This window comes from Aspergillus ambiguus (assembly GCF_047715705.1).
Source record: "Aspergillus ambiguus strain CBS 117.58 unplaced genomic scaffold BDV59scaffold_64, whole genome shotgun sequence".
Taxonomy (NCBI): domain Eukaryota; kingdom Fungi; phylum Ascomycota; class Eurotiomycetes; order Eurotiales; family Aspergillaceae; genus Aspergillus; species Aspergillus ambiguus.
In genome coordinates, this window is record NW_027395577.1 from 73,414 (window position 1) to 88,439 (window position 15,026).

At 52.7% G+C, this 15,026-nt stretch overlaps 6 protein-coding genes and 1 non-coding gene across 7 annotated transcripts; 3 read left to right on the plus strand and 4 right to left on the minus strand.

Moving 5' to 3' along the window:
• Positions 1-342: 342 nt before the first annotated feature.
• On the minus strand, positions 343-5,349 carry BDV59DRAFT_149199 (cleavage/polyadenylation factor CFT1). Its single transcript, XM_073687332.1, has 9 exons — positions 3,199-5,349; positions 2,849-3,153; positions 2,631-2,798; positions 2,234-2,581; positions 1,985-2,183; positions 1,853-1,928; positions 1,335-1,788; positions 1,107-1,254; positions 343-1,040 (listed from the first exon to the last, which is right to left on the minus strand). Exons 1-9 carry the CDS (start codon positions 5,162-5,164, stop codon positions 553-555), a joined length of 4,152 nt encoding a protein of 1,383 aa, XP_073542880.1. The 5' UTR covers positions 5,165-5,349; the 3' UTR covers positions 343-552.
• Positions 5,350-5,645: 296 nt separating this feature from the next.
• On the plus strand, positions 5,646-7,502 carry BDV59DRAFT_206389 (putative LMBR1 domain protein; the record flags this gene model as incomplete). The annotated part of the gene is made up of 3 exons (XM_073694788.1): positions 5,646-6,195; positions 6,274-7,281; positions 7,339-7,502. 3 exons carry the CDS (start codon positions 5,646-5,648, stop codon positions 7,500-7,502), a joined length of 1,722 nt encoding a protein of 573 aa, XP_073542881.1.
• Positions 7,503-7,782: 280 nt separating this feature from the next.
• BDV59DRAFT_t150 lies at positions 7,783-7,866 on the plus strand. Its single transcript has one exon. It is a non-coding gene; the product is annotated as a tRNA-Thr (tRNA).
• Positions 7,865-9,789, minus strand: BDV59DRAFT_149234 (putative ZIP family zinc transporter). Its single transcript, XM_073687333.1, has 3 exons — positions 9,542-9,789; positions 9,276-9,464; positions 7,865-9,213 (listed from the first exon to the last, which is right to left on the minus strand). The coding sequence occupies exons 1-3, from the start codon at positions 9,594-9,596 to the stop codon at positions 8,093-8,095; spliced, it is 1,365 nt and encodes a 454-aa protein (XP_073542882.1). The 5' UTR covers positions 9,597-9,789; the 3' UTR covers positions 7,865-8,092.
• Positions 9,790-9,849: 60 nt separating this feature from the next.
• BDV59DRAFT_189316 (Atg14 domain-containing protein) lies at positions 9,850-11,872 on the minus strand (the record flags this gene model as incomplete). The annotated part of the gene is made up of 2 exons (XM_073691586.1): positions 10,971-11,872; positions 9,850-10,921 (listed from the first exon to the last, which is right to left on the minus strand). Coding segments are annotated over exons 1-2 (1,622 nt in total), but the record flags the coding sequence as incomplete, so codon positions are not given.
• A 119-nt stretch (positions 11,873-11,991) lies between these two features.
• BDV59DRAFT_189317 (uncharacterized protein) lies at positions 11,992-13,007 on the plus strand. The gene is made up of 4 exons (XM_073691587.1): positions 11,992-12,383; positions 12,438-12,496; positions 12,552-12,616; positions 12,668-13,007. Exons 1-4 carry the CDS (start codon positions 12,150-12,152, stop codon positions 12,730-12,732), a joined length of 423 nt encoding a protein of 140 aa, XP_073542884.1. The 5' UTR covers positions 11,992-12,149; the 3' UTR covers positions 12,733-13,007.
• Positions 13,008-13,021: 14 nt separating this feature from the next.
• On the minus strand, positions 13,022-14,957 carry erg10B (acetyl-CoA C-acetyltransferase). The gene is made up of 5 exons (XM_073691588.1): positions 14,631-14,957; positions 14,522-14,571; positions 14,386-14,461; positions 13,835-14,324; positions 13,022-13,775 (listed from the first exon to the last, which is right to left on the minus strand). The coding sequence occupies exons 1-5, from the start codon at positions 14,693-14,695 to the stop codon at positions 13,257-13,259; spliced, it is 1,200 nt and encodes a 399-aa protein (XP_073542885.1). The 5' UTR covers positions 14,696-14,957; the 3' UTR covers positions 13,022-13,256.
• Between the last annotated feature and the right edge of the window lie 69 nt (positions 14,958-15,026).

Consider the following 15,026-nt stretch of genomic DNA (forward strand, 5'->3'; position numbering starts at 1 on the left):
GCGCATGCGCATTAGAATCTCCTTGGTTTAGAGCTGTGTCTTTTCTCCTATTATCTTCCCGTTGCGGTTGCGACGAGTTCCTTTTTTTTTCCCCTCTTCTTTCTCTTTCTCTCCCCGTGGGATGCTTCTCCATCTGGATGGACTTTTTTCCGGAAAATGCTTTCTATATATTCTATTTTCTTTGACTTATTCTACTTACTTTTCTTCCGGCATGGGCGTGTATGGTTGGGACCGGCGGTGGCGTTGGTTGGCAAGGGCCATGTCGAACTGTTCTCTTTCTCCCTCGAGCTTGTTCATTCGATTCTGCTTGTGATTTTTTACCCACATATCTACCTACCATCCATATATCTTCCCGAGCGGACGCAGATGCAGGGAACTGGTCGGCTTCACCGTTTGAAACGATGCTGGGATTCCGAGAGATCTGTATCTTAATTACCTGCGTTCTTAGGACTAATGTGACGTGACATGGATATTTACGGCTCGCGCATCGAGTCTCACGGCTACTAGATTAGCTGCCTGCCGGGGGTGCAACTGTATCAAAATCCCAATCTGCTACAGATACCCAAGTCCCTCCCCCCCGATGGCCTCCAGATCCGCCCGGATCTCCCACTCCTCCGCGCCCACCCGGCTGGCAATCTCCACCCGCCGCTGCTTGCTCATGTCCAGCCACTGCCCGAGCAGGTGCCCGTCCAGCATGCCGCGCCCCGCGCTGCCGTCGCTCTCGACCGCCCGGAACGCCCGCGGGTTCAGCCCGCACGCGTGCTCCAGTGTGTTGGTCAGCTGCGACTGCAGCGCCGACAGCCGCCGGTACACCTCCTCCGCCACGCACGTCACCAGCCCGACCGACCCGTCCTGCGCCGTGATGAGCACCTGGTGCCGCGCAACCGCCAGGTCCACGTCCATCGCCGCCTCGTCCGACGCCGCCATCGCTTGCTCCGCTGACACCATCGTCCGCGGGAGGAGTGTGAGCGTCGACGCGAAGTTGCCCGTGTGGAACTTGCTGCGGCTGAGCAGCCGGTCGCCGTTGGAGGACTTGGGGTCTTTGTTCTGTTAGCGCCGTGCTGACGTGGGCTGTTGAACGTTGGGGATGGGGATGCGAGGCTCACCTTCGGGGTCGTATTGAAGGACGTGGAGGTTGCAGTCGCCGTCGGCGACGACCACGTACAGTTTTCTCCCGTCGGGTAGGAAGTCCGCGGCTACCACGTCGAGGTAGTCCAGGTCCTTGGCGAAGAGACTCATCTTGTATGGCTCTTCCTGTATCGCGTATCCTCGGTGGTTAGCGCATTGGGTGATCGAGTGGTTGGTGGGGGGGGGGTGTGGGGAAAGGTGCCTACCGAGTAGCCTGCAAACCATAGTCCCTTCATGGCATCGCCCAGAAGGCACATGCCCGTGCCTTTGAGCTCCTTGACCACGCTGACATAGCACTGCACATCCATGAACGCCACCGGGAGAAGACTCCCGTCCTCCTTGAGCCCGCGCACGATGCACTTCTGTCCCTGCGCGACGATCAGGAAGCCCTGGCCACCGATCCCGGATAGCGCCGTCACCGCCCCCTTCACCGGCTCCATGCCGATGAGCTTCAGCTTGCGGTCCGTCTCCGGCTTCTCCGGATCCGCGACGACCTTGATGACCTCGAACACGTACACGCAGCCGCGCGACGCGATGTCCTCACCGCGCGAGAACGCCGTGCCCACCACCACCATTTCCTTGCGCTCGTGCGTGTTCTCCGACACCTCGAGGCTGATGTTCTTCATCGCCATCACGTGTTCCGCCGGGCCTAGCGGGTAGCTTGGGAGAGTCAGCGTCGGTCTTTTGCTCGGTAGGGTGTTTAGTTCTGCAGGGTCCATCGTACCTATCGATCACCTCCCAGGTCTTGGGGCTGACGACTTTGAGGGAGCTCTGGTCCACCTCCGGGAGAAAAGAGATCACTGGGGGTGGTCGTTGTCAGCCATGTTCAGCGCTGGGGATGAATTGCCGTGCGTACCTTCGTTGCGCCATTCCGGGTGCAGCTCGTCGTCGTCTGGTAGTTTCCACTCCGACTGGTGACTGGTGCCTACAACGTATGTGCCCGAGGAGGCTGAGTAGGCGAGATGGTCGACCTGCTCTCCTATGGCAATTCGCCTCAACGGCCATTGATAATCGAAGTGTGTCTCGCGGGGTAATTGACACATCCGCAGGATGTTCTGCTTATGTTAGGACGACGAATTCGAAGCGAGAAGTCGTGGTTGCCTACCTTCGAGTCCAAGCAAATGAACCCGTTTCCAGTCCCAGGACTGTTGAACGCATCCAAGCATCGAACCGACCCTCTCAGCCGCATGAAGTGCGGCAGGCTAACCGATGTTTTCATAACGAACCCTGCTGACGTTCCAGGCATAAACACAGAGCTGAACCCGGAGACATTCGGTAAGATGCGCAGCGGAGGGCTTCTCCGTTGTCCTTCTGGTGCATCTGTGAAGCTCTCCGGGGACATCCTCGGCAGAACGCGATTAGTGCTTTTGAGAAAGCAGAGACTTGATCCGTTTCCGGATCCGCTGGACACAAACGGTCTGTACATGACAATATCGTCGGTTTTCGTTCGTACCTAGTTCGCTCGTTAGTATTAGGACCAAAGCGTGGACATGTCAACATACAAGTAGATAAGGGACGCGGCTCCAGGCATCACCGAGGTCGGCAACGACCACCTCTGTCAGCGTCTCGCGTGTAGTTGATCGCTTCGGCGGTTCATTAGAGAGTATCGGTGATAGACAGTCAACGCCATGAATTGTTGACATCAAGGCGAGGTCGGGCAGTCGATAAACCTATCACCCAGTAAATATGAATACAACTCCACTGTGGCCAGGGAACTCACAAATAACCGGCAATCCTGGCTGAGCAAGAACAACAAAATATCGTTTTCCTGCCCTTCAGTATTTGTGCTGGAAAAGACCCCGGTCTGATCGCGATATAAGCAGCATGAAAGCCACTTGTGCCCTGCCATATCTTCAGGCATCTCGACTTCGTCGACATCACCGCTGTCGTCCGCGCGGAGAAGCAGCAGTGTCGAGTCATCTCGAAGAATGGCAAGATAAGGGTCTGTCAGACTGACACTAACAGCTACTCGTTCGTCGCTGGTATCCTCATCCCATACGGGGTAAATTTGCGCCAGGCCAAGGTCTGCCCCTTAGAATCATTCTGCCAGATCAGAGGGGGATGGCTTACCGGCATCGTAGCTTCGGACCTCATTCTTCAGGATTTGGACAACCCTACTCTTATTCGCCAATGTTCCAATGTCGACTGTCACATCCTCATTCGGATTGAATTCCGGCGCTTTGAACGGTTTCAGTTCCAGACCATCCACGTGGAATATGTCCGTCGTTTCCTTATCACTGCTGTTCTGCTTCGATACAATGACATATTGACGAGAGTCTTTTCCTTCCGATGGCTCAGGCGTGTTTGGCGATGTTTTTTGGCCTACGCAAGCAGTCCAGACACAGCTAGCTGAGTCGATCTCGACAGAGGCCAACACTTCTGGGTCAATTTCGCGTCTCATAGCTATGAGCCCGCCATTTCGACCAGACCCTTGGGCAGCTACTAGCTCCAGATCAGCTGAGAGGTTTTCATGCTGAGATTCATTCTCAGAGCTAGGAGCGGGCTTCCCCAAGGTCATGTCCCTCAAGGGCGCAATGTTGAGGAGTCTATCATCGATCCTGAAGTTGTACAGACCAAAGGATGACATCTCCGTAGATACCCGGCGACCGTCTGCGGTTACGTCCGGGGATGTCGAATAGAGATCATCTTCATAGGCATCGGCATCGCTCAGGTCCTCATCAGAGATGTCGCCAGACTCCTCCACGCCATTCTTCATATGCGGACGGGCTTTCTTTGTGGCGGAAGATAAGTAGGACCAACCCAGAAGTAGAGAATCTGCGTCCTCGCTGCCCAAAAAGATTTCTCCATTTCCTAGAAACGCAGACGAAGAGGCAGCCGATCTCATCAGATCCCCGCCCGCATGAGCTGGCACCGGGTGGACTGAAATCCCAGACACTGACCTGCCATCCAACTTGAACTTGATAAGCAACATTTTGCCCGTGGACAGGATCAGCATCATGTCGCCGCTGTTGTCGGCAAGACGTTCGACGCGGCAACCTTCGAGACGCAGTGCCAGATCGGACTGATCTGTCATAGAGAAGGCCGATACTTGTCGCGAAAACTCATTAACGCCCACGGCGTTGGTTTTGCCCGCTTGGTCAACATGCACCAGTTCATTGGATCCGATGAGGAGAGAGCCTCCCACGGGTGGCGGAAGTGCCACCACGTGGAATAAATCACTAGGTAGCCTAGGGACCGAAAGTAACGTTGTGGAAGCCCGCTGCTCCAAGTCGAGGGTAAACACTGAATAGAACACCGCATCTTTTCTTTCATGCAGGAGTGCACTAGACGTGGCCATCTGGGAATATAGGATTCCGAAAGTAGGCTCCCTGTATTCATGCAAAAAGGCGAGGCTGATCGGATGGAGTATGGACGGATCCAAGGCAGTCAAGGGGAGAACGAAAGACGACGCATATGGAGTCGAGTGTGCCGGACTCTCTTTTGTCGTCTCCCGATCAGCACCATTCTTCTCACCGTTGTCGATTTGCTTGGGCTCGTCGAGATCAGAGTCGTAATCATCCATCACCAGGTCATCCCCTGGCTGATGGAACGGGATGATCGCGAGATTTCGGATCCCAAAGTTGAAAACCGCACATCTACTGCTGGGCTCCACATCAAGAATGCTGCCGCAGCTGCTCAGGTCAGGAACCCATGGACTATATGTTAGATCGTCGCGCTCATAGTAATGGATGGAGATGGTAGAAATGCCATGACGCTCGGGGTCCCATTCAATCAAACTGAGTTTGGCATTGCGGAACGCCAGTAGAACGGCCTCGCCGCCGCTCTTTGTATTCAGAATCTTAACGCGGCAGAGATCTGTAACTGTGCCGGGCAAAGAGTACTCTTGCTCCAGGAAGAGCTTCGTGGATGACCGGTCCTCGGCATCTTGCGATCGAGGGCCCACAGGGATCAGAGAAAATATCTGAAGCAATGACGTTCTAGCAACAACCAGATTCCGGGCTGTTGCAGAAGTAAAGGGAATCGCCAATGCATGACTGACCCCAGATGGGGGTAGCAATTCGGTATAACACTGCATTAGAGTGTCACCGCCAGAAGGAGATGTCTGGGCTAGAATCTTTCCCGTTCACCCAACTGTGATCAATCAGGTATCCCAGTCCACAGAAACCATTTCCGGGCACTTGGCAATTAGATTGAAACGGCAAAAGAGAATCGCAGAGGGAAAGCCGTTCGTCGACAACGGGGAATTTGCTTTGTTTGTATGTCTCGCTGTTGACCGTCGCAGCAGAAGCTCGGGAGAGACACGTGATCGTCACTTGGAGAACCGCGTGCGATGACGTAAGACGTAGTGCTTCAACTTCAACGCTGACCTTCAAAAGATCCATTGACTTTGCAGAGCTGCGTCCGCCACCGTTTCTCTCCAGATTGGGGACGATTGTCTCATTTGGCATCTACAATATTCCACCGCGATATCCACTGCCGGCTCACTGCACCAGAATCCCCCGTTCGTCGCCCATCTTTACGTCTCGTCGTCCCATGTGAAAGCAGAGCTCTCCACCATGGCACTTCTGCAGACGTCCCTGATTTGGGTCGTATATGCAATCGCCATAGCCGTACTAATTGCGGTCTCTTCAATTTTTATATACGTGTATCAGACCCCCCGGGACCGATCTCCGTCGGTGACGTTGACATGTATCTTCGCCATCACGACGCTTCTCGCGACAGTTCTCCTCCTGCCTGTCGATGTTGCCTTAGTCTCATCTACCAACGCTTCGGGGCTAGGCCGCAGGAAGGATTGGGCCACCGATTCGGAAGTTGACAAGATTCTACTGTCCTTGAAAATTGTGTATTATTTGCTATACTCTCTGGATGCCCTTCTCTGCCTTCTCGTTATACCCTTCACCTACTTTTGGTACGAAGAGTATGATGAGGTCGCTGCGGAGGAAGGAGAACAGACAACCGGTAAACGGTTCTGGTCGGCCTTCAAATACACCATCACCTTCATTGCGATAGTGGTGGTCCTCTTCTTGGTGGGATTTTTCGTCCCCGTCACCAAGGATAAGAACTCCGGCGGCCTGGACTACTTCAAAAAATTACTGACTGAAAATCGTAAGTCACCGGCTTTGATTCCCCTGCTCCAGCTTTCTCCGATCCGCGACTCTTGGGCTAGACTAAACTAATTGTTAGGCGGCGAACGCGCCCTTACCTTCGCCCTCGGCTTGCTGATAACAGTCGGACTCTGCCTGTACGTCTTGTACACCTCTACTGGTCTCGCTCTCCTTCCAATCCGCCTGATCAAGACGGCCCCTTCGATCTCGAGCCCGAATCTGAAAGCAACAACCGCCGTGCAGCTCGATTCCAACCGAGAGCGGCAGCGCCAGCTCGAAGGTCGTTGTGGGGGAAATACAGAACTCTTATCTTCCAAGGACCGCAGAGAGTTGGATACACTCGTCCGGGAGGAAAGGACGCTTATCCGACGGCAACGCTTAGCCGAAGAAGCGCAAGGTGAAGGACGGAGCTGGCTGATGAGAGCGTGGCTGAAAACGGAGGCGGTTTTCCGTCCGTTCAAGCTCCTTGGAGGCCTCATTATCCTGATCGTTGCCTTGGTTACGTGGGTATCCATGCTGCTAACAAGCATCGATAAGGCTACAAATTCCTTCTGCAAACACCATTGCGGTTACATCCTGGGACATATCAATGTCTTCAACCCCATCAATTGGGTCTTTGTCCAATCCGCGAAGGTCTTTCCAGTCGACTACATTATCTTCGCCATTCTCGTGCTGCTGTTCTTCTGCAGCTCGGTTGTTGGAATCGCTGTAGTTGGGATTCGGTTCCTGTGGATCAGGATCTTCCAGATTCGAAAGGGTCATACCTCTCCGCAGGCCTTGCTCCTGACAACAGCCATGTTGATGTTAACAATTCTGGCCCTGAATTATTCCATCTCCATGGTCGTCGCACCACAATACGCGACGTTTGGCCCCCAAACCTTCTGTGACCGCACACCCGACACCTTGGGCGAAGTAGCGGATTGCTCGAACGCAAAGCATCTTATCAAGCCATGCTCGGAGATGACGCATAATACTGCCGCAAAGGATGTTTGCACCCCGAGCATTGCCAGCACGTTTCTCAATCGTGTGACGATAAACTTCCCCTTCTTTGGCGTGATATTCTTCTGGGGCCAATTCGTCTTTCTTGGTAAGCCAAAAGCACCTCGGAAAGTGTTAGGAAAGTGGCTAACAGTGCGTGAACCAGGTGTATATCTCATCGTTGTGGTCACTTCTCTTTTCCGTTCTCCCAAATTGGACGAGCAGCAGATCGATGAAGACGCCGAGGAAGCCGAGGAGGAAGGACTACTGGCCAGCACTGGTAGGCGGCTCGATACTGCCTGGCAGGACATTACTGGAAGGTCGAGGTAGGCAGCTCGGTGGGCATGCAGGTCCTCTCACTAAGTGCGCTACCTACCTACGCGACTCAGGTGAGTACTTCGGTATAATACTTTCTTAGTCTTGCGCATGTCTCTACCTTAGTAATAATTGTATTTTATGTATTTGACTTGGTCTGTTTAGTACTGGATACTGTCTTCTGGGATGATACTGATATCATAAATTGGCAATATTCTGTCTATGATTGGAACCTACATCTCTGTAACTGATTCACCTGTACACATCATTCATGCAGATGAATTACCTCAGCAGGGCTCGCTTGTCCTAGTGGTTATGGAGCTCCACTTGTACGCTTACAGTCATGGAGAGATCGCTGGTTCGAATCCGGCAGTGAGCATCTCTCTTTTTGTCTCCACCTCAGAGTACTTTGGAGGTTCCTAAAGATGTGATTGAATATCGTCACAAGACTGCATAAGCGCCTGGCGGGTCTCCTTGGTTCATCAGAAAAGTAGCCTGCAGAAATTCAATCCATATTTTACGCCTTAATGCATGCTAAATAGTTCAACCCTCAATTAGAGGTAGTATACATAGCTCCAGAGAGCACCAGAAGAGCATACTTTTATTCAGGCAAATGCGCCAACAAACGCCATCAATAAAGCACCACCGGCCACAGCTACACAAGCTTCGACGCGGCGTCGACCCCTGAGTGCTACATAGCTTGATTCACTTAGGAAATCTTCCGCCAGAAGTTCCACCAAGCCCGCAAATAGTAAAAGACCACTGCTGATCGCGTTCGTAATGCCGACCATGAGTAGGCCCGTGGTACTTGCGGGGTCATATAGGTTATGCAGGACGAGACCAATAGCTTGCCCAATAGGGGTTGTTGTACCGTATGCAAGTGACATTAGCCATGGTTTGGGAGAGGAAGGGCCGAAAAGGTCCGGGATGAGTGAAGCGATACGTGAACCCAGCGCGAAACCCTCAAAGGTTTGATGGAAACAGATGGCGACCAGGAGAACCACAAATGAGGTCCCCGTGGCAACACTTAGAGCCATCCCGATGAAGACGCTGTGGAAGAGGATACCGGCCTCCAGCAGAAGGCACTGCAGTAATTGACGCTGCGGGTTTTGCAGCTTACCGACGCCTTGATGGTGTGGGTCATCCCCGTGCGAACGATGGCTGTGTGAATTCGCATAGCCTCTGCTGTTAGGTCCATTCGAATCGGCCGTCTCGTAGGGCTCCGAGTCATCAAAGCTGATGTCGTCTGCATCCTTGCTGTCCTCGGCAGGATGGCCGTGAGAAATGTTTTCATGTTGAGGCGCAGGCCTATTGCTGCTCCCCTCATCCATTCGACTCATCTGGATGTTTTCCATCGACTCCTGCGCAGATAGCCGCAAATAGTCGGCTTCTCCAGACTGGAACTCGTCTGGACCGTCACCGCTGCTGATCAAATGGTCATACTCGCTTCCATGCACATGTCCTGCCCCTTTCATAGCAAATATCATCTCTACTACCACCACGACGAAGACCGAGACCATTGCGACAAATCCGGCCATCGCACGGTAAGTCTGACTCCAGAAACGAGGAAGACAGGGATCCGTCAGCGAAACGAATGCAGTCGGAAGAAGATGCACAAAGGCCGTGGCGATTAGCACGCCGGTTCCGAAATGGCGCGAAATAAACAGAAAGCGCCGCGGAATGGGAAGGCCTGGGAAACGGCGGGCGAGGACAGGGAATGAACATGCTGTCACAAGTAGGGAGGTTAGACGCTGGACATTCTCAGTGGCAGACGGTGCTTGACCATACCCAATGTGCTTAGTATCAATATGAGGAACAAGGCCATGACATGAATTGGCGTGTTGTAAGCGCCTCGGTCCTTGGAGCCGCATGTTGTCTTGTCCTCGTCCACATCGCGACGTTCACTCCGTCGATCGAGTTCTGCTCGCAACACGGCGTAAGGGATCTCCGAGATGAATGTGGCAGCACGTTCGGTAACTAACAGACCCGTCTGTAAGTAGCTGTGCGACAAATGTGCGACTTGAAAATGACGAGGTCGGTAGTCCGCAACTCACCGGAGATGTCAGATGCGCCTTGCTGCCATATTCCTAGCCGATCAGCCTTTGACATGGTTAGACGTCTCGACCGTGGCCATGAGACAATCAGAGGTCCACGGAAATGACACGGTACAGCCCGGAACTTGCGGGACTGTATGGATCGGATTCGGAAGGGAGCATACGTCGCTGCTTAGGCTTGGGTGTTCGGTTGGTACCCCTCAGGAGAGAACTTGGGCGGAACGGGAGGATTCGGACACGCGTTGGTTTAGAGATAAGCAATCTTATCAATCAGCTACTCCCGCTTAGTAATACCATATTCCATACAGGCTCAGGTGGATTGATTTGATGTACGCACAACATTAAAGGGGAACTTCGATCAGTCGGTTTATTATGTACAGTAACGCATTATCTATTTCGGAGCTTAGTCCAGCCACTTGTTCCTTTGAGCCGCCTCGTATTGTTTGTATGGTTCGAGCTTTCCACTGGATCGCTATCCTGTTCGGATCGGGCGGAAATTGGGGCAGGGGTTTGGTCAAATTTGGCAGCATGACTGCCATGCTGACGGCCATCAGAGTAAGGTCTACTTGTACGGTCACTAGGATCATGGCCCTCGGTCGCCGCGGTTGGTTCTTCATGAGACGCATCGTCCCACTCCTTCTCCTCCAGCAGCTCCCATTCGGCGCTTGCCATCTCCCCCAACAGACATGCTTTGAGTTTGTCTACGATCTTCGTAGGACTTGGAAGCCTCCATGTGCGAATGAACTCCGTGCCTTCCGACGCGCCAAGAAACGAGTGCACAGTTCCGTGAGAGTAGTGGCCCATCATGGGGAACGATTTGGTTCGTTGAATGGTAGTCTTGGGGGAGTCTTTCGCGAGCTTCATCTTTGTCTGAATATCTCGGCCGGCAAATGCCCTCATCAGCGTTGACGCCGGGGCAGGCGGGGCAACGAGAAGTTGCCACATATTCTTGCCAATATCGCACACTTCTTCCCAGGAGTCCGAAGCCAAGTTGAGGCCCTGGGTGCGACATATCCAAGATACATCCCACGCCAATAGAGCCGCTCCCTCTAGGAAAAGAGCATATGCCGCTGGATCCTCTCGGGCTAGTCGGGGAAGAGACCGGTCAATGGAAAGAGGCCGTGGCCGTGGGAAGTGGGAGCGCGAGTCTGTTGTTCGAGAGGCCCCTGGACTTGACGGAGCCGGCTGCGACATCTGAGGTGCTGAGGCATTATCACGAGAAAGGTAGGAACCTGAAGGTGGGTATATGGTGGGAGTGGCATAGTTCCTATGAGGGAGTGTTATTTCGGCCGGGAGTCTGAGGGACAGGTAATTCGAAACGAGGACAAGGAGATGAGCAACATGGTCGAGCGATGTTGAAATCTGGGAAGGAGGAGCACCTGTCTGCTTGTTAGTAAATGCATGCGACAGAATACACCGGCCACTTTCCATTCAAGTCCCTGAGGTCTATAATGGGCACGCCACCGATGGTGTGGATCTCCTTGATTTGCCCTTCTTTCTTCTTGGTCTTTTGTCGCAAGCCATAGATGTTAGCCGCCTCTCGGCACAGGAATATCCGATCCTCCGCTGTCTTGCTGTGCAAGGAGTGCCATAGGTGGTCTGTCCTCTTGGTACTGTTCTGTATCCCAGCTAACGTTGTCGCCTCCCTCTCTGCTATCTGGTAAGTCGCGGATTCAGCATCCGAACGTCTTTGAGCTGATACTAGACGGCGTTGAGAGATATCAAGCTGCTTATCCTTGATTTCAAGACGTAGGCTTTCGATCTGTTTGGCCAGGAGGGTTATTCGTGCCGACGACTTGGCCTTCTCGTTGGTGATGGTTTGTAGAATTAGGATATTGGGGTTTACTTCCTGAGATTCTATGCGATTTGTTGCAGATCTCTCGGGTGTTCTGGATGGATTCCCGGAAGTGCTTGCATCTTCGATCTGTTTCCCTATGGACTCTTTCTCAAGGAGAACTGTAGCATGTTGAAGCCGTAATTGGTAAAGCTGGTTGCGAGCGCATGTGGGGCAGAAATAGCGAGTCCGCGATGATGGAGCCTGAGCGCATACGTGGCAGCTCATCGCAAGGGTGTTGTATCTCTTTCCGGTTGATGTGGTTCGGGCGGCTCAGAGATCCATAGCCTACCTAGGTAGACGGGTAACCAGCTTGACTGCCTGGTCTGGGACAGGAAATGATAGCAATACGGAAGTCATGAGAATCGCAGCTGAGAACAAATGCTCGAAACGAAGCGGAGTTAGAGAATGGGAATATTGCACAAGGGAGAGAAGTTCCCTCGAGAGGCGAAAGTGAATTACCCCAGTCTATCAGTAGTATGAAGTGGGTAAAGGACCTGAACGGTGGTTGAGTGATTAAGACGGATGGGTCATGTCACCTGACACCGTCACTTGATATTACATAGCTCTTCCTGCCTGAGGCAGCATATTCCTATTTTGGTTGCCAGACTGATAACAGAAACATCTTTCTTTTACTTCCACCATATACGCCACTTTGACAAACAACCTGAAAACCACTGCTGTATTATAGGTGATATCCAAGTCTGTCTGATTTGCTGGCGTCCTGGACACACTCTGTCATCAGACAAGTACGTCCAACAACAACAACGGGCAATGGCCTCTCCGGCGAAAGGGGCAGAAGAAACCCACCATAGCCAAAGATTCAATGCAACGCTTCGAGAAAATTCCGCTTCAATAAAAAATGGCCCGTCATTGGAAAGAGTCCCCAACAGGGATGATATTCAAGGGCTTGATTGGGAGCAGCTACAAGAGGCCTATGTCAACGCAATGCAGGAACATGGCAAGGCCGAAGAAGAAGTGAATGATCAGACAGCCGATCTTCTCAAGGTAAGTGGATTCATTCTATCCCTCTGCTCAGCTGATCCTGACTGAAAGGCCTAGATCTTCATGGCATGGTCTCAGACTACACTAGTTCGCGATGAGACAAGAGCGCTGAAAAGGTAAAGCCACGATGCTTTCGAGGTCTTCGAGCGATATCATCTGACAGTCCTTCAGGTTCAAAACGCAAATGCAACACGTAAAGAACTCGGAAGAGATTTTAGAAAACAAAAAGAGACACTGTATGTTCTGACAACTCATCCCAGAAGCAAAATCCTGACAATAGCGTACAGATACCAATGTTGTCCAAGCTTTCCAAAGTGCACTTGCGCTTCTTAACGGCCGCTTAAACCCCTAGGACACGCCTCTGCTATGGCTGTATTCTCATGATTGACGACACCCTCATCTAATCGCTATTTCTTATTCCCCTTGATCCATGCAGAAGGCATTATGTGACTTACTCATATCTAAGACTGACCTGATGCAAAAATAACTATGTTACGCTAGTGATAATTCCAAAATTAGACTGATGTATTCTAGAAGGCAGCTAAGCTAGCTCGCAAAGATCATATGGATGCCCCGCCGCTTTGCGCGGAAGCAATTATTGTAAAATGCGATGCGTTTTCATATGGTAGTGCAACCTACTCCCGAAAGATATTGCGTTCTTATCAGTTTTGAATAAGTTTAGGTATGCATATGGGTAGGCGTGTCTCTGGGATCCACTGATGGCCTGTGTGGGACAAGACTAGTTTACGGTGCAACTGTGGAATTCTAAGCGTTGTGATATTATATATATATTCTGTCCCGAATTGTTATGGCCTGCCTTGACACAACTAGAGATCTATGGCATACTCAGCTAGGACCAGGAGCTAGCCTTTTTGTTCAAGCAAGAGACTCGATCACCATAGCACTAGCACCGCCACCTCCATTGCAGATACCAACACAACCAATCTTGCCCTTCTTGGCCTTCAAGACGCCGAGCAAGGTAGTCAGAATACGAGCACCGCTGGCACCGATGGGGTGGCCGATAGCGACAGCACCACCGTGGAGGTTGACCTTGTCCTCGGAAATGCCAAGGAGCTTCATGTTAGCCAGAGCAACGACACTGAAAGCCTCGTTGATCTCAAAGGCGTCCACAGCGTCCTGCGAGACACCAGCGTGCTTCAGAGCCTTGGGGATGGCCAGAGCAGGGGCGGTCGTGAACTTGCTGGGCTGGTGAGCAGCGTCACCCCATCCCAGGATCTTCGCAACCGGCTTCAGGTTGAGCTCCTTCAGCTTAGCCTCGGAGACCAGAACAACCGCGGCGGCTCCGTCGTTCAGGGGGGAGGAGTTGGGGGCAGTCACGGTTCCGGATCCCGGGATGAAGGCGGGCTTCATGGCACGCAGCTTGTCGGGGTTAAGCTAGGGATTGATCTGTCAGCCTATGCGCCTTTATGAATGGAAAGGGAGAGGAGCCTCACATTCTTGGGCTCATCGTCTTGCGACACCGTCACTCCGGGCTTGCCCCGGAAACCGGGGAGCTCAACAGGGGCGATTTCCTCATCAAAGGCACCAGCCTTCTGAGCCGCCTGGGCTTTCTCATAGGTACGAATGGCGTAGTCATCTTGCTGTTCCCGGCTGAAACCATGGTCCTGGGCACATTCCTCGGCCTGCAAGCCCATAAGCTCCTGCTTGCCCGCATCGGTCAGACCGTCCTTCATGATTCCGTCCACCAGGGACTGGTGGCCATACTTCGCACCGGTGCGAAGGTTAGGGAGATAGTGGGGGGCGTTCGACATGGATTCGGCACCACCAGCCACAACGACATCCGCGTTACCAGTCATGATCGTCTGGGCTCCGAGGATGACCGCCTTCAGGCCGGAAGCGCAAACCTTGTTTACGGTGGTGCACACCGTCGACTCCTCAAGGCCCGCACCGAGAGCACACTGTCTAGCAGGGTTCTGTCCGACACTATGAATCCAAGGGTATAAGTATATGTGGATCGCGGGAGGCGAGGGAAGGGTCGTCTCACTTGGCGGAAAGGACGTTGCCGAAGAACACTTCCTGGACGTCGGAGGCCTTGATACCCTCAGCCTTACCAATGGCCGCTGGTTACGAACCGAGTTAGCCGTTGGACTTCTTGTGTGAGTTGGAATGGATCTCCATACCTTTGATCGCATGGGAACCAAGCTGCGGGGCAGTCTGGCTGGACAGAGAGCTAAGAAGATATGAGAAGTATGTCCCATCAGGATATCCAAGAGCAATGACAGATCTTACCCGAGGAACGAGCCCACAGGGGTTCTAGCGGCGGAGACGATGTAAACGGGAGGGAGAGAAGACATGGTGGATGGTGAAAAGGGGGTGGTTCTCGAACGTAAGAGATTGGAAAGGGACCAAAAAAGTCGACGGGGTGTACCTGATGGGGAGTCGGTAAGCGATTGCGTTTGGTCCGATGAGCCCTCTGCGCGGGAAGGGGCCCTGTACTTATTGTATGCCTGCGGAATTATTCGAACAGGACAACAGACGGTGAGAAAGCAAGTCAGCGGTGCATGCAGGAGGTTGAGGATTGCGAATGAATTGTAGCCGTCTCTTTAGGTCAGCAGCCCCACCCCCCTTCGGGTGTTGGTCTGCTTCAGTCAAACGATAATTTTCAGTCAAACGATAAATTTGAAG

Coding starts and splice junctions, on each gene's coding strand:
- BDV59DRAFT_149199 (XM_073687332.1), bottom strand. CDS start 5,164: ATGCAGTGTTATACCGAATTGCTACCCCCATCTGGGGTCAGTCATGCA. Junction 2,582..2,630: donor GCCGCGTCCCTTATCTACTT/GTATGTTGACAT, acceptor CGAGCGAACTAG/GTACGAACGAAAACCGACGA. Junction 1,789..1,852: donor ACCTGGGAGGTGATCGATAG/GTACGATGGACC, acceptor GACTCTCCCAAG/CTACCCGCTAGGCCCGGCGG.
- BDV59DRAFT_149234 (XM_073687333.1), bottom strand. CDS start 9,596: ATGTCAAAGGCTGATCGGCTAGGAATATGGCAGCAAGGCGCATCTGAC. Junction 9,465..9,541: donor AGGCGCATCTGACATCTCCG/GTGAGTTGCGGA, acceptor CGGGTCTGTTAG/TTACCGAACGTGCTGCCACA. Junction 9,214..9,275: donor ATTGATACTAAGCACATTGG/GTATGGTCAAGC, acceptor TACTTGTGACAG/CATGTTCATTCCCTGTCCTC.
- BDV59DRAFT_189317 (XM_073691587.1), top strand. CDS start 12,150: ATGGCCTCTCCGGCGAAAGGGGCAGAAGAAACCCACCATAGCCAAAGA. Junction 12,497..12,551: donor GAGACAAGAGCGCTGAAAAG/GTAAAGCCACGA, acceptor ACAGTCCTTCAG/GTTCAAAACGCAAATGCAAC. Junction 12,617..12,667: donor AGAAAACAAAAAGAGACACT/GTATGTTCTGAC, acceptor AATAGCGTACAG/ATACCAATGTTGTCCAAGCT.
- erg10B (XM_073691588.1), bottom strand. CDS start 14,695: ATGTCTTCTCTCCCTCCCGTTTACATCGTCTCCGCCGCTAGAACCCCT. Junction 14,572..14,630: donor CCTGTGGGCTCGTTCCTCGG/GTAAGATCTGTC, acceptor ATATCTTCTTAG/CTCTCTGTCCAGCCAGACTG. Junction 14,462..14,521: donor TGGTTCCCATGCGATCAAAG/GTATGGAGATCC, acceptor GTTCGTAACCAG/CGGCCATTGGTAAGGCTGAG.